Here is a 24,977-nt window from a genome sequence, read left to right on the forward strand (position 1 = left end):
GATGTATCGTTCATATAGAGTTGACTCAAGATGGCCCACAACGTGTTGTTCGGGGGTGGAGGAGGCACAAAGGGAGTGGGGCCGGCGGGGGCGGGGGCCGGGGTGGGGGCGGATGGAGTCGAGACGCGACGGCGGGGGCGATTGGCCGCCGCCTTCATCCTTCCTTGCGGGCGGGAACTGCTCGGGCTAGCGTCGGGGCTACCCAAGTTAGCTCCGGCAAGCTGGGTAGCCATATCATCGGAGACGCCGTCGGATAGGGCAACCGACCTGGACCGTTTGCTGGAGGAGCTGGAGGAGGATGCTGCTATGCCGCCCCTATACTTCGGATGTTGGCGCCCCTCCTGCCAACAATCGAGGTACTTGAACGGTTTGAACTCCTCCCGTTGGTATGCCGCCAAGGCGGCAGTGACGATGTCGAGCTCGTTCGTGCCGCTCCCCGCCGACCGCTCTTCCTGGAAGTAAATCCCCTGGAACTTCCTGATTGCCTCGTTGCATCTGTAGATGCAATTGCGAACCATACTATCATTGCGATAGATGGTTCCCGCCGGCCGGGTTTCATTGTAGAGGCGAGTGATGCGCCACCAATACGTATCCCCGGTTTGGTTCGTGCCGACGTCCGGATCTTCGGAGACTGCCAAGTAGGCTTTGAACATCGCCATCATCTCACCCGGAGTGTACGGGGTGCGGGTGCCACGAACAGGAGGAGTAGGAACAGAAGTAGGAGTAGGAGTAGAGCTGTTGCTCCCTCCCGATCCGGGTTCGGGTGCCCACCCGAACCCGGGGGCGTTTAGGTTGTGCAACGGGTAAGGACGGTAGCCACCCGGAGCTTGCGAACCTTGGGTTTGAGGAGGGGCCGTAAATTGGGTTTCCGGACTATATCCGGCCTCGGAGTCGAACCAATCGTGGTTCCAACCGCGATTGCCGGAAGGGTGATTGCCGGAGCCGGACATTGTGTAGTGTGGTGAGAATTTAGATGAGATGAGTATGAGGAAAAAAGATGAGAATGTAGATGATGATAGAATAGATAATAGATGAGAATGTGATTTTTTTTTGTGTTGGAGTTGGGGTATTTATAGATGAAAATGTGAATTTTGGGGAAAAAAAATTAAAAAATAAATTAAAAGTGGGTAGAAAACGGATATATTTTTTTGGGAAGTGGGAAAATAATTTTTTTTTATTTAAAAACATTTTTTAAAATAAATTTTGAATTTTAAAAATAAAAAATAAAAAAAACGAAATTGCCAACGGCTATGCCGTTGGCCAATCAGAAGCTGCCACGTAATTGTGCTCAGCGGCACAGACGTGCTCTTAGCTAAGAGCAGCGCCGTGCCGCTGGCACGGACGGGCGACCTCCAGCGGCGGACGGACGAGCTTTGTCCAGCGGCACGGACGGACGGACGCGGTTTTCCCTACCGCTGCGGATGCTCTTAGTTTGTCCCAACTAAGATGACACATTTTCTTTTTTGGTAACTTTCTCTCTCCAATTAATACACCCAACCACTTTTTCTCACTCATATTAAAATATTCATCTTTCTTTATCTCTCTACTTTAATACTTACACCCACCTTCTCTCTCTCCAATTAAACACTTTAACCAATAACTCCTAAAACCCCGTGCCGGCTAAACAATGTGTCATCTTAGCCGGGACGGAGGGAGTAATAGAAAGGGTCGTTGATAATCAATTAAAAAGTTGAACTTAAGTAGAAAATTTGTTGGCCAAAAAAATACTCCATTTAGTATTTAAAGTTCAGATTCTAATAAGTTTCGCAATTATATACTCCTACTATATACAATTTGGGATAACATCACTGTTTAACTTTGGAAAAGCGAAGATGGGCCCAACAGTTAGGTAGGAATTTCTAATTAAGAATAGAAATTTCGCAAAAGATAATTGGTGTGACAATTAGTTTTAACTAGTTAATTATAATTATTCAATAAAAATTATTCAGAAATTCAAATAAAAGTAACAATCACTACAAAAAAGCTAGTAATTTATATAATTAAGTGACTGTCATTAATAAACAGTTTCTTGTAACGGGTCGGGTTGGGCTTATCCTAATCCATAAAGATATGGAAAGAGACTGAAATTAATTAATAAAAGTACTATCGTCCAAAATTAAAATAAATAAAGCTTATACTAATCCAAAAAGATATGGAAAGAGAAATAGAATCAATTATATACGTATCATTAAAAAAACATGATGAAAATGATAAATGTATTAATCATAATAGTTCGACCGCGACATATTGAAAATGACCTACTTTTGAAATCTTCTTTGTTGAGTTGGATTAGAAATAAGTATCTTTACTGAACAAGTTTGTGGTACTTACTAATTAGTCTACAAAAAGAGTTAGTATTACTATTTTATAAAATCATGTATAAGAGCATTTAAACTGATAAATATCTCTAAGACGAATTCAAAAATGTCTTATCATGCAAAACTAGTTAATTTGTTGAATTAATCTTCAATATAATAAATAAAATTTTGACTGCAACATTTCAGTAAAAGAAATTAAATAATTATTGGTCAAAATACTCAACTAAAACTAGCAAAATATGAGAAATCTTAAACATGACAAATAGTTTAATTAGGAAAGAATATTTAATTATTAATTAATACAGTATAATAGAAGCAATTACAAATATTTATGGAATTTGATTAAGGCTCAGTCCCAGTTCTAATCCTACTTTGAATGGAATCTGTTACCCAGTCCCAACAAATATAATCTGGGGGCGAAAATATGATTCACAATCAATACACACAATCTATGTTCTACACTAAGCAATCAGAGAGAAATTCCACAAACAAGAGAAGATTCTGCAAAAAAGGTTGATTCAATCGATTAATATTTTCATCCTTGTGTGCAGTATTTATCATTCAATCATACAAACTGTAAATTGGGATTATTTTATTCAATTAAGCAAAATGTCGATTAAATATCACATGTGACTTTATACGACAAAAAAACTTTCACAATCCAAACAACTGTTGCTCTCTCTCTTCAAAAATGGAAAGAGTTTTAGAGTGTTGTATTTGTATCCAATCTTCTCAGATACAGCCAATGCTGAAAATGCAGTAAAGAGGTGAGGAAGATCTCTAATAGAATGGAACGCATATAAAAGTTCATAGCTTTTCTTTCTTTTTGATTTTTTTTCTGTCAATTCTGAATCTTATGCTAATTAATCCAGATGGTTTGTTTTTTGTGTAATATATTTGGGAAATTCTTGTTTCAATTTGTATCCCTTTTCATGTTTGGTGAGTTTTCCTTGTTTATCTTAATTTGAAAAGCTGTATGACAATAATTTCTGATATGTTTGTTTATATGTTCAATTAATAGCTTTAAAAACTCAATCTTGGAGTAAGCTTTTTTAGGTATGCAAGTTAGTTCAATTTTATGAATTATTGGTTGCTTTCCAATCAATTGGCTTTTTTGTGTGGGGATTGATTCCTTCTAATTTTACTGGAATCATGTGTGTGTTTATATGCTGGTAAATTTGGGATTTGTAAAGATTTAGGCTGGATTACTACTGAATTTTGTTTACCTTTTATTTACAGTATATGAGTGAAGACTTTTTGTAGTCATAACTTGATAATGATTTTGAGGAGAGTGTCTTATTTGTATCGGTTCTCTAACTCTCTTATGTTTAGAGTTGATTTTTTAATTATCTGATCTATGTGAAATTGACTCCATCTGAATCTCTCACATATAGATAAATTCATTTTATAGAGCTAGACGATTGAGCCGAGTGTAGTTGCATCGTTGCCTTGTTGGATGAAAGTGTGAAAATGAAACTTACACAGAGACACTCTCCGAGTATCTAACATGTCTACGTAAATGCCTAATGTTAGTTTGATCAGGGAATTATGATACATGCTTGTGTTGTATTGGTGGTTTTCTGTTCGAGTCCATTTTTGTTAAATGAAAGAGTATCTGTTTTTAGGTTCAAGAGCTCATGGGTGCCAAGAATTCGAAAAGGTCAATCTCAGGTCGGTACTCATCTTATGGATCCAGCTCGAGTTCATGGAGCCAAAATGCCTATCCACAGTCTTCGTATCCTCAGCCAAGTCGCAGCTATGCTCCTCCAACTCCAAGCTACAGTAATCCACCCCCAGAATCGAAGAGAAGGTTGGAGAGGAAGTACTCGAGGATAGATGACAATTACAGTAACATAGATCAGGTACAACTATTCTTGCACATATCTGAGTGTTGAGTTAAGAGTTGCCTGAAATAAGGAAGAAGAAAGGGAAAGACTTTTTACACATATGGCTATATTGAATTACTTACGACGAACCCTGAATTTACATATTGTCTTGATATGTCTAACACACTTTGTAACCTGTCAATATTGTCCTGTTGCGTGTAATGTACCAAAGTTTAGGAAACTTATGCATGTCAAAGCTTCAGTAATTTGGATATATTTACTATTTTGTAAATAATTTTGTTCCGTTGGTTTATGTGCTTTCTGAATGGTACCTAGAAGTAATTTTTAGAATGACTATGCTCAATGAACTCTCGGTTGCTGTAGGTCACCGATGCCCTTGCACGTGCTGGTCTGGAATCATCAAATTTAATCGTTGGTATTGATTTCACAAAGAGCAATGAGTGGACTGGTAATTCTCCCTGGAAACTAATGCTTCCGAAGTAAATTAGTTGGTTTAGTGCAATTTCTTTTGGTCTCAGGTGCCAGGTCATTTCATAGGAGAAGTTTGCACGACATTGGTGATGAGCAAAATCCCTACGAACAAGCCATATCAATCATCGGACGAACACTATCCAAATTTGACGAAGACAATTTGATCCCTTGCTTCGGATTTGGAGATGGTATATCCTCGAGAGTCTGATTGATTTAAACACTCTCACCATTAAAATCGGTCCTGATCTTATTATTATCATTAAAATATTTGACAGCTTCAACACATGACCAAGAAGTCTTCAGCTTTTTTCCCAACGGGAGATTTTGTGAGGGCTTTGAGGAAGTCATGTCTCGATATAGAGAACTAGTTCCCCAATTGCGACTTGCAGGACCGACATCATTTGCTCCTGTCATCGAAATGGCTATCACGATTGTGGAACAAAGCGGTGGTCAGTACCATGTTTTAGTCATCATAGCTGATGGGCAGGTAAATATTCTGCATAAAAAAATATATTACTGTGCCCTCGTTGATGTCCATGAGAAGTGGTAGAAATTGATAGTTTCCCCATAAAAGTTTCGATCGTTGTTTATGATGCTATTTCATGATAATAGGTCACAAGAAGCGTTGATACTGATCGTGGCTACTTAAGTCCCCAAGAGAAGAAAACGGTTGATGCAATCGTCAAAGCGAGGTACTTTTACTAGCACTACATAGTTATGGTATAGTGTTCTAAACGACGTATAGAAATCAATAAAGATTTGAACTCTAAATTCTTCAGTTTTTTCCTGCTCTATTATTTATTCTACAGTGAGTACCCATTGTCAATAATATTAGTGGGAGTCGGAGACGGCCCTTGGGATATGATGAGGGAATTTGACGACAATATTCCTGCTCGTGCCTTCGACAATTTTCAGGTGGATTATGCAACTCTTCCTTGATGGCAATTTTTTAAGAAGAAAATAGTGTTGAAGTTGAAATCTAATACTTACTTTTTTCTGTACTGTACATGTAGTTTGTAAACTTCACAGAAATTATGTCGAAAAACATGAATCCTTCTCGGAAAGAGGCCGAGTTTGCACTTTCAGCTTTGATGGAAATACCTTCTCAATACAAGGCAACTCTGGAGCTTAATCTTCTTGGGTTTGTCCTCGTCCTTAAGAGTTCTGTTTAGATAATTTTCGATTCCTTTGTCGGATTTCATTGCAATCTCTTACCATAATCAAAACATGGCCAGTGCTTCAAGAGGAAGAGGTATAGATCGGGTTCCTCTCCCTCCTCCTCTGTACAGCGCAGCTTCTTTTTCCACGCCAAAACCTTCCCGGTCCAATAGTTTTCAGCCTAGCGCGCCTTCTTCTAGTGGGCGGGTTCCAGTTGTTAGAACCAGCCAATCCGGAAGCCTATCTTCTTCTGAAAGCAATGTAAGAAATCTATATTGGTAATTGCACTTAAATACACGAACTTTTACCTGATTCGCACATGAACTAAAAATTATGCCTCCTCATACACGAATTAATGTTATCGTGGCTAGTTGAAATGCCTTAGATATCCAACTGCGTTCTAACATTGTTTAGGGCAATTTGCAACCGTGTGGAAATTCAGAAATATTGAAAGTTCGTGTATTTAGAGGCAAATGTTTTAGTTCATGTGCAAAATCAGAATTTGGCGAAAAATTCATGTATTCAGCTGTAATCACCTCTGTTCTTCTTGAGTAGATTGTTTGAATAGGATGTAAACTTCCATTCTTCATATTTGCAGCTTTGTCCAATTTGCATCACTGACACAAAGAACATGGCATTCGGTTGCGGACACCAGGTACAACGCTGCTCGTTTTTTTCGCTACTTTATGCGAAATGAGATATCATCCTTGATTAATTCTATTGTGCATGTTTCTGTGGTGTTGGACAGACATGCTGTGAATGCGGTCAAGGCCTCTCGTTGTGCCCGATTTGTCGGGTGACGATTCAGACGAGGATAAAGCTCTACTAGACGATCGCTCGCTAGCAGAAATATGCAATGGATAGACAGTGTGAAACTGAAACCTATAGCTTATTACAGATTAGATATATAAAAATGATTTCTTCAGTATTAATTTTTGTGTATATGCATTTCCTCATTCTATTGTTATTTTTTCATGCAAAAGAATCGTGCTTTGTCTCCTTTGGAGTAATTCTATGATGATGAAATAACACTTTTCTCTTTTATTCTCTCTTTATCTTCTAATTTAACTAAGTATATTTTTTTTTCTTAATTCATGTGTCTAAAAGAGTTAATTAAATCGTTGTTACAGATAAATGTGGCAATATTTATTTATTTTTTTTTAAATTGAATAAAAGGAACAATTCTTATACGTATTCTGAATAAAAGTTTTATTCACCAAAGGTGTGGTCTGATTACCATTTCCGTTTGTTCAAAATAACAATACAAAAAATCCAATTAACTTTACTTTTTGCGGAATCAAAACTCCACTAACCAATTGTCAACCACCAATACCCAATGATAACATATAAATTTATACTCTATAGTTTTTATTGAATATGGATCAAGTACTTTTTAAGTTTTTTTCAATCCTTTGGGAAAGAAACAAAGTTTTGAAATTCATACCAACTCAGATAAGGATGGAGAAAAGAAAAGGGAGAAAAATAAACTGAAAAATAATGCTAACAATTAATTGCACACATTTGCTTCTTTTTTTTTACAGTCACGTAAATACATGAAATTACATTAATACAGATGTGCTTTTTACATGAAATTTTTGAGATGTAAATAAATAATCAATTTTGATTAGCACTTAGTCAAACCACCTCTTTTGAATTTGAAGGGGTAACTACTCGTACTCCCTCCGTCCCAGATAATTCGATCCAGTATTCCATTTCAGATCGTCCCACATAATTTGTCACACTTCACTTTTACCATTTTTGGTAGTGGACCCCACATTCCACTAACTCATTTCTACTCACATTTTATTACAAAACTAATTATTTAAAAGTAGGACCCACATCCCACCAACTTTTTCAACTCACTTTCCATTAGATTTCTTAAAACTCGTGCCGGGTCAAAGTGTCCCGAATTATCTGGGACGGAGGGAGTATTTGCTAAAATTGATTTTGCATTATTTGGGAAATTATCATTTATTTCATTATCAGTTAAGAACATATGAAAGATAAAGGGTTTAGGATAAAAGAGAATGAGTAGAAAACATATTAGCTTTGGGATTATTTGGGACTTTTTCATTTATTACATTTTTCACAAGTTGAAATCCCAAAGCCAAAAGTCCATTTCGCCAACCAAGAATCATTAATAGCATCATACAAAAAAATTCAGCTAGAATTTGATTCTGCTTCAGTTTACGTATTCACATATATACATATATAGACAGATACATCTCTACATAATACATACATTCAAGTCCATCCATGGAGAGCATGAATTTGATTTCAGTGAGAGCAACGGCAGGGCTCTCTTTCCAGCGATCACTCAATGCCATCCCCCAAAATTCTGCATTTTTCAGGCAGCCCCACATGAAGCATCAGTCATTTTCGGGGCAAATGCCTTTTCCCGCCATTAAATCTCAACAGGTAAGCAGACTTGCTCAGCATTTTAGTTTGCGTGGTGTGGGCTGTTATTTGATTTTGGTTGGTTTTGATGTTTTTCTACTGTTTGATTTGTCCCAAGATGGACTCTTTTTTATGGGATTTGAAGAATTAGTCTGTTCTAGTTCTAACTTAGATTAATCCCTTTTGCTTTTCTTAAAAATTCAATGCTGTTGAGCTTTAATTTTATGAGTTTGATGTTTGAAGCTTCTTAATAAGTTATAGTATTGTTTGAGCAGTTGAGCTAGATATTGGATTGGAGAAATCCTAGTACAATCATAAAAAGTAAACACTGCCTAAGTTGATCTGTGTTCTCATTGCTAGATTGAGAAACAGAGAAATGGAAATGGTTGAAACTTTTTAGGATTACTATATTTGGATTGGATATGAGAGTGATTGTAGTTTTGTTGGTTTGATCGAGTGTTCATGTCTTTTGTATGTAGTTCGAAGTGAAAGATGGCTCGACAGCTGCATCAGAAACTCAAACTAGCATGCCTGAAGTAGATGCTCTTAAAGCCAAGGAGTGGGAAGTTGGGATGTACCAAGAAGAAGTTGCTGCGGGTCAAGGTATTAAGATTAGGAGGCGGCCAGCAACTGGACCGCCGCCACATTATGTTGGTCCTTTTGAGTTTCACCTGCAGAATGAAGGCAATACTCCCCGTAATATTCTTGAAGCAATCATATGGAGTAAGGACGTTGAAGTCACTCAGGTGTTTTTCTGATATTTGCTAATTAGCTTGTGTATGGGATTCTTTTTGTTGATTGTGAGTTTAATAAATGTGTTGTTGGATTTGAATGGTAGAGGAAAGAGAAGAATTCGTACGAGGTGCTGAAGACACTGCTTGATAAAGCTCCACCAGCTAGAGATTTCATTGGAGCTCTGGAAAAGGCGAACTCGCGGACTGGTTTTCCTGGCTTAATTGCTGAAGTGAAGAAGGCTTCTCCGAGCAGAGGAGTTCTGAGAGAGAATTTTGATCCTGTAAGTTTAGATTTAGTATCGGTCGTGTCTTATGCTACTGCCTTTTATCCATACCCCGTTTGACATTGTGAAATGGCGTAACAAATTGTAACGGTTTATGCTTTGTTTGCTTCTCATTTATTTATTTCCCATATGAAAGAATTGAACCCCTTTCTCTATTTAAGTGAAATATAGAAAAATGGCGAACGTGTGAATCTTGTGGATATCTTTTTACAGGTTCAGATTGCTAAAGCTTATGAAAAAGGTGGAGCAGCTTGCCTTAGTGTTCTGACCGACGAGAAGTACTTCCAAGTATGAGTTTATATGTTTTACTTTTTCTTAACTTTGATACACCTTACATGGTTGGCTAATCTTTTTTTTTTTTTTTGTTCTTTTTCTGACAAATAAGGGAAGCTTTGAGAATTTAGAGGCCATTAGAAATTCCGGAGTGCAGGTTTGTTATTCTTCTATCGGTATCTCCATATGTGTAGTTCAATGCTTCTTTTTCATAGCATGTTAACTGACTTGTGCAAACTCGAACCCAGTGCCCTCTCTTGTGTAAAGAATTTGTGGTAGATGCGTGGCAGATCTACTATGCTCGGATAAGGTGCAGATGCAGTTCTGTTGATTGCCGCAGTCTTGCCTGACCTGGATATCAAGTACATGGTTAAGATTTGCAAACTGTTTGGGATGCCAGCATTAGTTGAGGTTCGGAGTTTTCACTTTTCTGCCACAAATTTCTACAAAATGCTTTACGATGCACGAACTATGATTTGATATCTATTCAGTGATTTGATATTTTCTTTCATCTCAATGCTCATTCTCTCACCCAGTCGATCTCCCATCTTCTAGGTGCATGATGAGAGAGAATTCGATCGTGTCATAGAGATTGAGGGGATCCAACTTATCGGCATAAATAATCGTGACCTAGGTATTTACATCTCTTTCCACTAGCAACAACAAAACTGTGCAAAGATACATCTTACCTCCACCCTTCACACACACAGAGTACATAAATATTGAGACCGTTCATTGTTTGCACCTTCAGAAACATTTGAGCTCGACATTGCCAATACGAAAAAGCTTCTTGAAGGTGAGCGTGGACAAAAGATACATGAGAAAGGAATCATGGTAAGAAGACCCTTAACTAGCTTAAAATCCTTCTATTCTCCTTATTTTATGTTATTCATGTTGATATCATTGAATCCTTTCTTCATGAATTTCTCAGGTTGTTGGAGAGTCTGGTCTTTTCACTCCTGCAGATATTGCTTATGTCCAAGAAGCTGGTGTCAAAGCAGTAAGATTAAACTACTATTAAATGATGCACCTATTTGTAAATCTTTTTGTTATTGCATCTAATTTTACCACCAAAAATGATAAGTTCTATGATAGTTTATGATACCTTTCAGCCTTTTTTTAGTTTGTAGCCTCAACTTCGACTGTTTTTTTGTATGTCCTGAACATTGAGAAATTTCTTAATTCGAGTCTACGAACTGAAAAGGTTGAAGGTTCATGCTATAAATTATATTTAACCATATAATGGTCTCTTCTGTGTCTTTGTGGGCACTACATATTGTTCTTGAGCGCAAAATTGTTGCTCGGCTCAATTTCAGCTCTACTAACTACTGCACACTGTGCATCTTATGGTTAGGTGCTGGTGGGTGAGTCGCTTGTTAAGCAGGAAGATCCTAGTGCTGGAATAGCTCAGCTTTTTGGTAAAGACATATCTTTGTGATGTTCATCGACCTCCACAATTTCTGCAGCTCGTTGAGCATGGTGACGACTCTTAGCAGCATTGTCTGCTTACTAAGTTTGAAAGTCTAGTAAACGATGCAACAGTTAGTGGCAAATTTGATGCACAACAGCTCTGTAGTTGAAAGGAACAAATTTTATACTTTTCAATAAGAGATTTGTCTTTTCTTGACATTTTGTTTGACTTTATTCAACAAAAACAAAATACATATTTTGTTTCATAATATGCCTTTTCATAATTTTGTGAATGGGGTAAGCATATAATAAAAATTTCCTCTTTCATGATTAACTTGACTTCTAGCTTTACATAAAAAGTATATGAAATAAACAACAGAAACATAAACATCATATATTTTCCCTCTGTTGTACTGATCTTCATGATGAAAATTTATGAACAATTTTACCCTACAATTTTGCTCTGGGAAAATCTGCAATAATTCAATATACAATCTCAATCTCTTTAAAGCTGCTGTCACTTTGAAGATTTACTGTGAGCAGTCCACTCTCTGAACTGTATGTGAAGTCCTCATCTTTCTTCTCCACCTTGCAGAAACGCGGTTTCTTACTCGAATATGCTCCAAACAATCCCCTGCCTCTTGCCTTGATTGTTACAGTTTCACCAAATGTACAATCCTCCACTGCTCCACCGGAGTTGTACATCTCGATCAGGCCAATAGGTGCGAATTCAATGTCCTCATTAAGCATCTGTTGATCACATCACATAAAAGTAGTCCATGTTAGTCATCAAGCATAACAAGAACATGAAAAAATCAAGAGTTATGTTCTTTTTTTCAACTGTGCTTACTTTTATTGGAGAAATGGTGAATATTTCACACTCTAACACGCCTAGTGACACTCCAACGCCTCTGTTTTTAGGCACTCTTGAAAGGGTCCCTGCGTTGAAGGCGTATACAGCGCATTCCTCAGTCCAGGTTTCTCCTGCAATGTCTTCTAGATATTCCACATCAAGGGGGCTAAAACGGCCTGAGATGGGGCCGGTGTTTTGAGTGGATTCAGGTGTTTCTTTCATCGGCCAAGTTCCAGCTCCTTGGCAGTTGAAAACTCCAACCACTCCGGTTATCTTGTTCAAGTTCCATATCTTGAGCAAGCTCTTGCCGTCCATGACTGGATCAACAAACAGGCAGTCACGTGTAGGCCTTCCAGCATATCTAGCCCTCAAGATTGACCCATCGTGCAGCACGAGCTTCTTGAGGATCGTGAAGTCGTGTTTTCCTGGCTTGTCACTACAAGAGTGAAGTCGAGTTGAGTTGATCACAGTAATGGAAACGATGATTTTTGAAGGATTCGGGGCTAAATGTTTTTACCTCACATAGACTGGACAGCCTCCTATTGCTCTTGCTGCACCATGGAACTCTGCAGTGTTGTGATTGCTCTGCAGCATTGATGGAATATTTTAGCATCAGATCACATTAAACGTTAATGAATCTAACGAAGAAAGAAGCGTGTAAGACGAGGCTACTCACATGGAACATGTCCCAATCTGGTACCACAACTTCACCTAGCAGAAGGCTGTTGAAGGACACAGAAGCAATGTGCAGCGTCTGGAACGTGGGCTCATTAGGCATGAAATCCTCGGAGGCCCTAGCAGTCGCGCTCTTCTTTGAGCTGAAAATCGAGTCTGAGTTGTGACACATGCAGCAGATCAAGTTGTTGTCAATGAAGTTCTTCTCAATTGACTCATCAAGAGCTTCATGATACTGTTTGGTGATGGAAACTCTGCCACCGTGCCCGGCTCCTAGAGTCTCGATCAAGTTCTGCACATCGACCTTGACACCATCCACGCCGCTGCTGGAAAGATAGCTGTGCATATCGTTGTAGAAATCGAAGACCTTTTCAGGATCAACCACTCCAACTCCATACTTCTCTAGGCTGTCCATGGCTATGTCTGTGATGTTCCCGACATTCCCAGGTGACTGCACCGGATATTGCAGCTTCGGGTTGTACTTCTTGAGCGCCTCTGACGCAGGCTGCACGCCACCCCAGTAGCCGGCTAGAGCATGCCACATGTAGACATACCTGCAACGTAAGTAAAAAAAAATTAGGCCTTTTATGATAATCAGACAGAAAATTAAGGCCTTTTTTCAAAAATCTTACTTCAAGCCATAGTTTTCCTTGATTTGATGGATCAACTCTTTGAGATTTGTGGATGAACCATCTGATTCTGAGATCTTGAACTTGCTGTTTTCCTTGATGTCTGTTAATCTAGTAGCAAATCTGTAGCCAAAAACATAAAAATGATGAGTATAAACATCAATTCATTGAAAAAGATCATTTGATGCAATGACTTACTGTGTTCCTTCAATGATAGGCTCTCCTTCCTTCTTGAATTCGTTCTCCGTTTCTTGCCACCCGTCGTCTATGATCAGATACTTGGGAGAGATGCCACCCTCTTTGAAGCTGTATAATTCAAGAACTTCATTCAAATCAGGAAAAAAAACAAATTTGATCATTGTTTATTTCTTAAAAAAAAAGTTTTTTTTTGCCATACCTTTTTAGACCCTCTTTGATTCCATTTGGAGTAACATCTGTGTAGAAAGCATCCCAAGTGCACCATCCAAACCAGTCTATGTGAGCAGCAGACTGTTTCAAAGCAATAATGCATTCAATTTTCAAGAAAATTTCACACATTAAGTGTGTGTTTTGGGGATCATGCTTCAACTATTGTCACCTTTTTGCTTTCCAGGTGACTAAATGTGCCCTTGAGCTTTGCCAATATCCTACAGAAGCAAAAAAAACTTCAAGAATCAAAATCTGATTACTAAAGTTGAATCTGATTTTAACAATGTAACAAAACATACTTGATTGATTCCTTGAGAAGCTCAAAAGGGTTGTCCCCCGAATTGACAAAAACACCCTCCAATGCTTGAGAAGTTTGCACGTTGGGATCACCTGAACACGAACACAAGCACAAACACGGGATCAGTTTCGATGGAATACCAACGAAAAGAGTAAACAAGACTGTACCTACCACTTTCACTGCAGAAGTGGAGCTCGTTCGACTTAGTCCCTTGCAGCGTTGTCCTGAACGCTCCATCCAACACAGGCAACACGAGCACGTAGAACTTGTTCCCACTCGTGTCACTCTCCTCGTCTAGCAACTCTAAAGCAGACTCCTCCTCAGCTTCCAACAGAAGCATCTGAGTCTCCATGGGAATCTCACTAGCTGATCTCCCAACACGCGGTATCATCCACCAGATCTTCGCGATGAAAAGGCACATGAATCTGTAGTTCCTGCCAAGTTTTGTGCAAAAACATGTTAGAACTGAAAATAACAGAAATAACAGAAAGTGTGACTTTTGCACTTACTCAAGAGTTCCAAGATTGAAGACATGGCGTGAGCTCGGGCTGGTCGAGGTGGCTCCAACGAAGGCTGACCCCGAGCTCGATGGAGTGATGACAACGTTGTTTGGAACTCCGGTTAAGACAACCTTGCCACGAACCATGAGGCAGCCATTCTTGATCACTGGCACAGCTGTGATAGTCATTTTTTCTTCTGTTTCACTGCAGTTTTCGGACTCGTTTTTCGGACTTTAAACTGCAAGAATTGAGCCAAAACTAGACATGAACTCATGAAGCATGAAGCAAGAACAAGAAAAGTGGCAAAAAACAAGAGGCTTTTTACTTAAGTCTATATTTTAAAGAAAAGCAAACTAGAAAAAGTGAGAGATGATCAAGATTCTTACCCAATGTAACAATGTAGATGATCAAGATTCTTAAAGAAAATGAGAAAATAAAGAGAAGGATATGAATCAAAGGTGAGGAAATGTGATTCAAAAATTGGGTTTAAATAGGTGAAGTGAACAGAAGGGAGACAGCAACAGTGCATCAGCCCACAATAAGTGTCTGATTAGTGAGATTTAAGATTGCTCAGAAATTGGTAGTTGAGATAATTATTTCATTAATTAAGATGAATACAAGTAATATTGACAAGGAGATGAGTCAGCAACGAGCATTCGTGGACATTAATGATATGTAAAACTGTCCACTGTTATTGGAGGCAAGACAACCTGACCACAGCTTAGAAAAGCCATAGTAGCAAAACTAGTGGCGGACGCAGGAAAAAACATCGGAGGCCACTATTTCTTGTATTTTCACTTGGTCAATAATTAATACTCCCACTATTTCGATTATTAATGAAGATGTCACGCTTATAAGATACTAGTTGATTGTATTAATGAAGAGAGAAAAATAATCGAATATTAATAAAGAGAGATAAAAGTTAGATGAATGTATTAATAATAATTCACTTTTTTTCTTTAAAGGAAACAAACCAAAAATGAAAGTGATAGTGAGACACCTAATCGTACGAACAATCACAATAATAATAGGATATAAATTTCCATATGTATATTTGCCTATAAATTGCTAAACATTTGCTTAATTCAGGTTTTGCATACCAAATTTCGAATGTGCATGTAATTGATTAACCTATTGATTTATTCTGATTTTCCAACCAATCAGATTTCGGCATGGATATGGCTTGATAACTTACTTAGTAACACTATCTTGCATCTACCAAAACAACGCAGCGAAACAGGTTTTGTACTTTTTTTTATTTCTCGTAGTTTTCCTTTCATCCCATTATGTACTAATATAAAAAAGCCTAACTTAACAAATGAAAATGAGTTCAGTTAGCATACGACGACGTTCGACTGCCTAAAATGCCTAAAATGTCGTTTTGGTTATGGATTATCAATATGAAGTTAATTGTCAAGCTATGTGAGGGTGAGAATCTTGATTTTTTGCAAATATAGAACAAATCGATAGTTTAATTACAAAATCATAATGAATTAATAGTTCAATAATTTATAGAAATAGTTTAAACTGATATGCAAAATCAAAATTTAACGAAAATTTAATAATATTTACTAGGGGTGTGCATTCGGGTTTCGGTTCGGTTTTTCTCCCAAACCGAACCGAACCCGAAAAACTGAATTTAGGCTAAATTTGAAACCGAACCGAACCGAAAAAACGAAAAACCGAAAACCGAACTTAAAAAACCGAACCAAACAGAAAAAACTGAAATTTCAAAATAAAACCGTAAAACCGAAAAAAAATATTATATTTTAATATATCTTATTTATTTTATTAATAGAATATAAATATATATAATATAAAATTAATATAATATATATAATATTTATTATATAAAAATATATTAGAAGAATATATATTATATATATGATATAATATACTAAATTAATAGGATAAAAATATATAATAATATATTTAAAATATAATTCGGTTTTTCAGTTTTTCGGGGTTTTTTTTCGCCCAAACCGAACCGAACCGAAAAACCGAACTGAATTTCAAAATTTCGGTGTGGTTCGGTTCGGATATTTGGTTTTCGGTTATTTTGCTCACCCCTAATATTTACAAAAAAAAAATTACTCTTTTAACGCACTAAATTAAATAGACCCAATATATACACTCTGAAATCTGAATCCATCCATTAAAAAAAATTTGATATGAATAATTCACTGTAGATCCAATCAAGTAAAACAATGAATCTTAATTGTGACACTAAAAGATTTATTTGTTTCTATCTATGATTGGTCATGTGGCATCATGGCCATTCTTGTTCATTGCAATTATTAAAGTGACATATAACCTTAGATCTAATTAAAGAAGTAATTGAAAATTAATAATAGTGGTGTGTGATATTTTCAAATATTAATTTAAATTCGTTGTATTGAGAATCATCAAAATGATTGGCCATATGGGAGCATGGCCGTCTTCATCAACCTGGTGAAGTGTTACCTTTTCATTTTGTTTGTTTATTGGCATTATTGCTCATTATTAATTTATTTTCTGCAATAAATTAATTTATGTGGTCAGGAACATGACTTGAGTAATAAGAGTATTTGACGAGCCACCAATTTTAGAGTAGGGTTGGCCGAAGAGTAATAAATGGTTCTCCTGCATAGGCGTGGAAAATATTAATGCAATTAAAATTAAAACAATTGATAAATTTTGAATTTATAACTTAAAATTTTGAATTTACGGGGAGAGTATGAATTAATTTGTTTTGATAATTTAAAATGAGAGAATAAGTAATTATTACTCTTTAATTTCATCGAATTTTGATCTTACAAACTAATGTAAACCTGATCTGACAATTAGTTAACTTCTAATTTCACTTGATTTAGCTGAAGACATCGGGTTCGAGTCTCATTTTGCACTTATATTTTAGTTGTGTGCAATTTAGAACGACGATATTTTGGTGAACAATTCGATTTTTCAACTGCCAAACAAAAAAAGAATGCATTAACTTTGATAATATTAATATAAACACAAATTAATATATGCCATGCAAAACACATTGAAATTAAAGTATTTTCTTGCCCAACTTTGACTCCGCCACGTTTGAATATAAAAAAAAAATGTTTTCCAAGTTGCTGATTTTTGAGTCCACAAGTCAGGTTTGACCTTAATTAAATTCATTTCTGCCCAGAGACAATTAATTCCAACAAAAAGTGCTAATTAAACTTTATCAAAATTTTGATTTATTTGACACTTGTGGTTTGATGAGCACATACATCAGATTCCAACAAAGCATGGGTTTATTTATACAGTACATATTTTCAGATTTTAGTGGGCTGGCAACATTAGGCACTGGTCTTGTAAGAAAAATCGGTTAATTGGGCCTATCAATGTTGAGCCTATTGATTAATATTAAGAACCTTTTATTTGATGGACATGTAGTAGTGGGCCGAAAATTTATACTCGTTTATTATAGAAGTTCAATTCATCTCGACATTGACGGACACATAGGCATGAGGGAGGGCTTAAGCCCTTCGCAAATTATTTTGTAATTTTATTATTATTTAATGTGAATTAATATGCAAAAGTTTCTATCAAAATGATAAAGTATAAGAAAATTATTGTCTCCTACAATGACAATTTTCTGCGTTCGCTCCTGCATCTCGAACCAAGTGTGAGAGAAATGAAATAAGGAACAAAAGATAAAGAAAGACAATGTTCCACTTTCCATCGGCAGCTCCTCGATGATGACACGACATCAACTATTATGTCGGCCCCCTCTTGGTCCTTATATAATTATTTATCGAACTCTAAACCAAAAATTTTATATACTGGAAACATCTTCTCAACTAAATTCGTTTAAGAACGAACATTTATTCCTTAATAAATGTAAAAATCTTGGCTTTAATTTCGCTTAAGGGTGAAAAGCTTCACCCTATCTAAATTCTTTCTCACCATAAGTTCACAATATTTATTTTTCTTAATTTCAATTTCTCTTCAATTGATGCTAATATTTTCTGCCAAATTAGGAACAATCCTGACTCTGATTTCATTTACTCACATTGCAAATATTCAAGACCAAATCAACAACATACAAAAGCATAGTTGACCACTATATATTTTAAGGGCGTGCTTTGTATCCAAGGTATGATTTCATTAAATAGGATAAGGACGATGAAAATAAATGCGGATAAGAGTGTTAGCGAAAAAAAAATCAGCTAATTTGTTTGCATTAATTCTGTCCTTATCCAACTCGAGTGTTTTGCAAAATTATTGATAATTCAGATATGAGGTGTTTAATATTACTGTCCTTTGCATTCATTTGAAATTTGAAACATATTCCACCCTAAAATCTTCCCAAGGAACAAAACAAAAGTAATGATAGCAAGCCCAATCCATTGTTTTCCTATATAAAAGACAAGCCCAAAAGAAAATACAATATGAGTGAAAAAAAAAACAAAAAAGAAATGATGCAAGCCCAATCCATAAGTAGGGTTTAACGAGTTAATTAAAAATAAAAAAAAATTACGAGTAAAAATATTTATTCTTTTAAAAAAATGATATTTATCGAAAATGAAATAACTCAATTAATTTGGCATATTAAAAACAATAAAACTATGCAACCAAATTTTGTATAACCAAAAAATTGGTTTATTTGAGAAAAAATGTAATTTATTTATACATTTAATTAAAAAGTATAGGCATATATATAGTATATAGAACGTTCATAATATTATGGTATTTGTGTATAATTTTTTAAATTTTTTTGAATCATAAAATATAATTAATGCATATTTAATTCAAATTTAAAAAATAATAGAAAAATAATTCAAATATAAAAATAAAAAATTGAAAATGAGGCCAAGAATTAATAAAGTGTTTTTAATTTGCTAACTAACTATATTTATTATTTTAATATTTAATTAACACATCAAAATTATTAATATAATCTTGTTTTGGTTGTACAAAATTTGGTTGTTTATTATTACTATTAAAAAATAATTCGATTCACTTAAACCTTGGGGACCAAGTTGTGAACAATAAAACAGTGATGGGCCTAATCACAATTATTGTTTTGTCAGTATGCGGGAGATGAATCAGTCTTGAGCGCATTCATTGCTGTCGTCTCCTTCAGATATAAAAAATCCCACCACACTATCTCTGTCTCTGCACAAAAATCTAATCAGACGCCTTTCATTTTCCTTTCACTCAGTGCAAAAAATATCTCTTCAGATTTGAGGTACAGCTTCTTCTTGTTTCTTTTCTACTTTATCTTGTTATTTCGATAGCATTTGTTCATCTTCTGCATGCTCACTGTGTCAGGCAATTCAGGTTGTGGGAGAGCCCATTTATTTTAATTCAAGAGAATTGATGTTTTTCCGCACAAGTTTTAGTTTTTTTGTGAGTAAATGTGTATGCTTTGGCTTGTATTTGAAAGAAACTCAACCATTTTGTTGTTAAAGTTCACAAATTTGATAATAATTTATTGTGTGTTGCATGTATCAATCTATAGTTTCTCTACATATAATGTTTTGGAAATGATTTGATACTTCAAATCTGCATCTTTTTTTTTCAGTGTAATTACATAATTTTGGTCAATTTTATTTGTTTATTTTGAGTGGCAGATGTCTTAATTAATTTGTTTATTGTTCTAATTTAAATTTTGCATAGAATGTTTGGATGATTATGCCTACACTTCCTTGTTTGAATAGATTCAATATATGGAATAATTTCAGTCAAACAGTTCTTGAAAACTTCTTTAGTTCATATTTTAACCTCAAGATTACATTTTGGTTCTTTTATTAATTTTGTGAAAACTAATCCCATGCTTAAAAGCATCTAATTTTTTTTCCCTGTTTTAATTGTATTTTTTGTTTTTACATTTCAAATGATGATGTTTATTGTCTTCTAAATCTAGTGTTTTTGTTCATGTATTTTTGGATTTGATGTGTTGCTAAATTGCAAATGATTCATTTCCTTTTACTGGGATAGGTATACCAAACATGGCCTCCATGCAAACTAGCTTGGCATCAGCTGTGTGCAACAACCGAAACTCCTCTGCTTTGTCGAAATACCTCAACAGCTCCTTCCTCCATGGAACTAACATGAATGGGCAGGTTGCAAGCATAAGGCGAAAGGAAGTCTCCCCTGCTTTCTTTTCAGGCCCCAAAGCTACATTAACTTTTGATTCCTCTACTACCAACCAAGAAAAAGTTAAGACACGGAAGCACACAGTTGATCCGAATGCTCCTGACTTTCTCCCGCTTCCAGCCTTCGAGGATTGCTTCCCTAAAAGCACCAAAGAATACACGTGCGTAGATTTGCTATAACATTGTGCCTAATCTTGATATTGGTCATATGCATAGATGTCGTCGTGTAATACTGTTAAGTTTTTTTTTCAGGGAAGTTGTCCACGAGCAGTCCGGGACCGTGCTTCACGTCCCCTTTAGGCGCGTCCACCTTTCGGGTGGCGAACCACATTTCGACACCTATGACACCAGCGGTCCACAGAACATCAGCCCACGCGTTGGTATATCCTTACTAACATTCTGTCTTCTTGTATTTTTGGTGAATGTTGAAGTTATTCTTCTCTACATTGAGATTTCATATCATTGAGATAACTATTTAAAATTGGTAATGCCATTTTCTTTTCAATTATGTTATATTCCGATAGTTAGTTACATGTGCTTCATATGTATCTCAACAGGGCTCCCGAAGGTGAGGAAGGAGTGGATTGACAGAAGAGAAAAGGTTGGTGGGCCACGGTTTACGCAGATGTACTATGCTAAGCAGGGAATCATCACCGAGGAGATGGTGTTCTGTGCTGCTCGTGAGAGGTTAGACCCAGAATTCGTGAGATCTGAGGTTGCTCGTGGCCGTGCAATCATCCCCTCGAACAAGAAGCACCTCGAGTTGGAGCCTATGATAGTGGGGCGCAACTTCTTGGTGAAGGTGAATGCAAACATCGGCAACTCTGCTGTAGTGAGCTCAATCGAGGAAGAAGTCCACAAGCTTCAGTGGGCAACAATGTGGGGCGCTGACACTATCATGGACCTCTCAACGGGCCGCCACATCCATGAAACCCGTGAGTGGATCCTACGCAACTCTGCTGTGCCTGTCGGCACCGTGCCTATCTACCAAGCGCTGGAGAAGGTTGACGGCATCGCTGAAAATCTCACTTGGGAAGTCTTCAGAGAGACACTGATTGAGCAAGCTGAGCAGGGTGTGGATTACTTCACCATCCATGCTGGCGTCCTGCTCCGCTACATCCCATTGACAGCCAAGAGGATGACGGGCATTGTCTCTCGTGGCGGATCCATCCACGCCAAGTGGTGCCTCGCTTATCACAAGGAGAACTTTGCATATGAACACTGGGATGATATACTAGACATCTGTAACCAGTACGACATAGCCTTGTCGATTGGTGATGGATTGAGGCCTGGATCGATTTACGATGCCAATGATACTGCTCAGTTTGCTGAGCTCTTGACTCAAGGTGAATTGACACGTAGAGCTTGGGAGAAGGATGTGCAGGTAATTAGTACTACACAATTTCCTACTTTTAAGGCCATTTACCAAGTTGAGTTGTTCGACATTACTTATCTAGATTGAAGCATTATCTTTTCGTGATCATTCTGCATAACCCAATCAGGTGATGAACGAAGGGCCTGGACACATTCCGATGCACAAGATCCCGGAGAATATGCAGAAGCAATTGGAATGGTGCAATGAAGCACCTTTCTACACACTTGGCCCTTTAACAACCGATATCGCTCCCGGATACGATCACATCACATCTGCCATTGGAGCTGCCAACATCGGGGCTCTTGGAACGGCGTTACTCTGCTACGTGACCCCTAAAGAGCATCTTGGGTTGCCTAATCGCGACGATGTGAAAGCCGGAGTCATAGCGTACAAGATAGCTGCACATGCCGCTGATCTGGCAAAGCAGCATCCTCACGCTCAAGCTTGGGATGATGCACTGAGCAAGGCGAGATTCGAGTTCCGCTGGATGGATCAGTTTTCTCTGTCATTGGACCCGACCACTGCCTTGTCATTCCACGATGAAACGCTGCCGGCTGATGGTGCTAAAGTGGCACACTTCTGCTCGATGTGCGGGCCTAAGTTCTGCTCGATGAAGATAACCGAGGACGTCAGGAAATATGCAGAGGAGCACGGCTATGGAGACGCGGAGGAGGCTGTATTGCACGGCATGGAAGCCATGAGTGCGGAGTTCTTAGCTGCCAAGAAGACTGTGAGTGGAGAGCAACATGGCGAGGTTGGAGGTGAAATTTACTTACCAGTGGAGTATGTCAAATCTAAGACAGTTTGAAGGTAACTTATTTTCCTCTTCAAGAAACTAATACTTAAGTTAATTATAGTTTATAGCTTCACATTTGAGAAGAGTTTCAATTATAGCATGAACTTTGAGAAACTGTTTAGTTATAGGAAGCAACAACAACAATCGTAAGTTTGCTAGTGGCTTCTGATCGTTATATGACAAAAATTTGTTCGATTAATGCATTGGCTTTTGGTCATGTTAAGACAGATTTTGGCATATTACTCGACAATTTTGGTTGAGTACCTAGTATTATGTGAAAATATTCGTCTTGACATAACTGACAAAGTCCATACATCAACCATACGAATCTTGTTAAACTTTTCTAGAAGTTCGAGCTAAAGAAAAACTAATATCAAAGTTTAAGCTATAAACTATAATTAACCCATATACTAGGAAAAGTGTTATGTATCCTACCATTTTAAATTGGAGTCTTTTTGACCAACATCTATTGCAGGGGCTTCTTTCACAGAAGACACAATAAACTAGGCACGATCGAGAACCGAGTCTTGGAGCTATGATGCATGGATTAGCTAAGTCAAGATTCAAGAATGATGAGGTTTGAGAAACCTCTTGATGCATTAGGTGAGTACAATAGTAGCTTGAGCTATGAAGTGTGTCGAAGAACGCCCTTTTAAAATCTCAATCACCATGTGCTTATATGGATTGCAATAAAAACGTTTTTTTTTTTCTTTTGATGTTAAATGTCTCCTTTAGTCCATTGAATGATGTGAAAATGCACCGGGGGTGTCTGTATCGGGTCCAGTTGCAGCCGTTGAGGCTCGGGGCTTGGACCCGATCGGGCTGAGAAAGTCCCTTTGCACCTGAACAGGATAATGCCTGCGTAGGGAGTGTGCTTTTTTTGTGTTTTGTGTTTGCAGATGGAATGAAGATCGACTGCCCCGTTTCAGCCATCCTGCACCTTCATATGTATGCTTGTATGAGTCAAGCATTTCAACATGACCTGTGGTGTGTGTTTTGGTTTAGAAACTTAGACAATGGCAGATCTAGGTAGGTCAAGGGGTCGACTGACCCACTGCCAGCCCATCAGGGCCCGTAAACTCCACTAAATTTTGTTTTTGGAGCTGCCACTGATCCCGTGGTACAGCAACTCTCCCAACCCTTCAGTGTTAAGGTTCAACTTTTGTTCTTTGTCGGTGTCGTAAGGTGACAACCTTCTTTACTATGTCCAGTCCCACGAATCCTTTTTTCCTGAATCTGCCGTTGAACTTTAGAAGTTGCTTAGGGCATTGGTAACGGGGAAGGGGAGGGTTGTCGGTGGCTCAGAGGCGTGCAGTCTCTGGCACCCCGCCTTGCTGGAGGGGAAGAGAGGTGCGGCACAGGAGCCAGGACATTTCAATTCTTTTAAAAAAACTTTTTAATTTAAAATACAATGTATAAGAAATTATTTATTTTAATAAAAAAAAATAATTTTTTTTAGAAATTTAAATTGTGTAATTTTTTAGAAAATTTAAATATGCAATGTTTTGGTAATCATAATTTTCAAATTCTAAAAATACCAACACATTTCATATTTTTATGATTTTTTATAAAGTATTTTTTTTATTCATAGTGTTATTTAATTTTGTAAAGTGGATGATTATTTAAAAATGAAACATTAAAATTAGAGTTGTTTGGGTAGAGCTATGTGAAGGTCTGAGAGGTTATAGGAGTTGTTCGGAGAGGTTTGCGTTTGGGTATGGTTTGTAGATGCTCTTAGTCTTACCTCATTAGGTTAGGCGATTCCTGTAGTAGCGGCCAGCTGAAACATCTTGGTAGCTAGAGGAAAAGAAAGCAAGAGCGATTCCCGTAGTAGCGGCGAGTGAAACGGGAGCAGCCTAAACCGTGAAAACGGGGTTGGATGATTATTTAAAAATGAAACATTAAAATTAGTCTTACCTCATTAGGTTAGGTTTGGCCGCTCGTTTGAATGTTTTGGTAAATGTCAAAATAGAAGTATTGTTAGTATATTTTGGTCTCGTGTTTAATTTTAGTTGCTCGACTTTCTTCAAACATATCATTGTTTCCTTAGCCTTGTTATTTACATTGAGACTATATATTGTGATTCCATGGGTGGGGTTTCTCATTAGCGTACGTCTCAGAACGGCCGCACTATATCCCCACCGAGGGATCGTTGTGGCTAAAACTCAAGACCTCCATTGCACCTCCGGAGTTGAACATTTTGATCGATCCGACTATTGCAAAATGAGCCATTCATGCATTCACAACATCTTCGTATTATCACCAATTACACTTCAACCAAATATTTCTTGAAAAATTAGATCGATTCTTCAATTTTTTAGTTTTGGCAAGAAAAATATTTTTTAACTCAAAATGTAGTTATAAAATCTACATACCTTTTAACATGTTAAAAATTGAATATGTGAACCGAAGTTTCATCTTCAAAGTAACCCAAT

At 37.2% G+C, this 24,977-nt stretch overlaps 3 protein-coding genes and 1 pseudogene across 8 annotated transcripts; 3 read left to right on the top strand and 1 right to left on the bottom strand.

Annotated features, from left to right (window-relative positions):
* Positions 1–2,690: 2,690 nt before the first annotated feature.
* LOC125186345 (E3 ubiquitin-protein ligase RGLG2-like) lies at positions 2,691–6,841 on the top strand. 3 transcript variants are annotated; one of them, XM_048082696.2, is made up of 11 exons: positions 2,691–2,830; positions 3,944–4,180; positions 4,529–4,613; positions 4,684–4,824; positions 4,912–5,123; positions 5,249–5,328; positions 5,446–5,551; positions 5,650–5,777; positions 5,872–6,055; positions 6,393–6,449; positions 6,543–6,841. In XM_048082696.2, the coding sequence occupies exons 2-11, from the start codon at positions 3,956–3,958 to the stop codon at positions 6,621–6,623; spliced, it is 1,299 nt and encodes a 432-aa protein (XP_047938653.1). In that variant the 5' UTR covers positions 2,691–2,830; positions 3,944–3,955; the 3' UTR covers positions 6,624–6,841. The 3 variants fall into 3 exon arrangements, with proteins under 3 accessions (XP_047938653.1, XP_047938652.1, XP_047938654.1); XM_048082695.2 differs by lacking the exon at positions 2,691–2,830 and adding an exon at positions 2,930–3,085; XM_048082697.2 differs by lacking the exon at positions 2,691–2,830 and adding an exon at positions 3,127–3,257.
* Positions 6,842–7,908: 1,067 nt separating this feature from the next.
* Positions 7,909–11,161, top strand: LOC125190893 (indole-3-glycerol phosphate synthase, chloroplastic-like; annotated as a pseudogene). The gene is made up of 10 exons (XR_016130823.1): positions 7,909–8,212; positions 8,671–8,937; positions 9,030–9,206; positions 9,423–9,497; positions 9,595–9,639; positions 9,731–9,893; positions 10,038–10,116; positions 10,234–10,316; positions 10,414–10,482; positions 10,837–11,161. The product of XR_016130823.1 is annotated as an indole-3-glycerol phosphate synthase, chloroplastic-like (transcript).
* Positions 11,162–11,276: 115 nt separating this feature from the next.
* Positions 11,277–14,787, bottom strand: LOC125190892 (putative galactinol--sucrose galactosyltransferase 2). Its single transcript, XM_048088310.2, has 12 exons — positions 14,642–14,787; positions 14,265–14,493; positions 13,927–14,189; positions 13,757–13,847; positions 13,627–13,675; positions 13,447–13,538; positions 13,248–13,355; positions 13,053–13,172; positions 12,422–12,974; positions 12,263–12,330; positions 11,743–12,181; positions 11,277–11,642 (listed from the first exon to the last, which is right to left on the bottom strand). The coding sequence occupies exons 2-12, from the start codon at positions 14,441–14,443 to the stop codon at positions 11,376–11,378; spliced, it is 2,229 nt and encodes a 742-aa protein (XP_047944267.1). The 5' UTR covers positions 14,444–14,493; positions 14,642–14,787; the 3' UTR covers positions 11,277–11,375.
* Positions 14,788–19,317: 4,530 nt separating this feature from the next.
* Positions 19,318–23,746, top strand: LOC125188580 (phosphomethylpyrimidine synthase, chloroplastic). Of its 3 annotated transcripts, XR_007170757.2 has the most exons (7): positions 19,475–19,553; positions 20,214–20,532; positions 20,624–20,751; positions 20,929–21,755; positions 21,874–22,556; positions 23,018–23,145; positions 23,327–23,746. XR_007170757.2 is itself a non-coding variant. In XM_048085517.2 (6 exons), exons 2-5 carry the CDS (start codon positions 20,225–20,227, stop codon positions 22,552–22,554), a joined length of 1,944 nt encoding a protein of 647 aa, XP_047941474.1. In that variant the 5' UTR covers positions 19,318–19,461; positions 20,214–20,224; the 3' UTR covers positions 22,555–22,556; positions 23,018–23,258. The 3 variants fall into 3 exon arrangements, 2 of the variants coding, with proteins under 2 accessions (XP_047941474.1, XP_047941472.1); XM_048085517.2 differs by lacking the exons at positions 19,475–19,553; positions 23,327–23,746 and adding an exon at positions 19,318–19,461 and having other exon boundaries at positions 23,018–23,258; XM_048085515.2 differs by lacking the exon at positions 23,327–23,746 and having other exon boundaries at positions 23,018–23,258.
* The last annotated feature ends 1,231 nt before the right edge of the window (positions 23,747–24,977 follow it).

The sequence above is a fragment of the Salvia hispanica genome, chromosome 5 (assembly GCF_029641045.1).
Source record: "Salvia hispanica isolate PSC_SH4W2 chromosome 5, Shi_PSC_v1, whole genome shotgun sequence".
NCBI lineage: Eukaryota > Viridiplantae > Streptophyta > Magnoliopsida > Lamiales > Lamiaceae > Salvia > Salvia hispanica.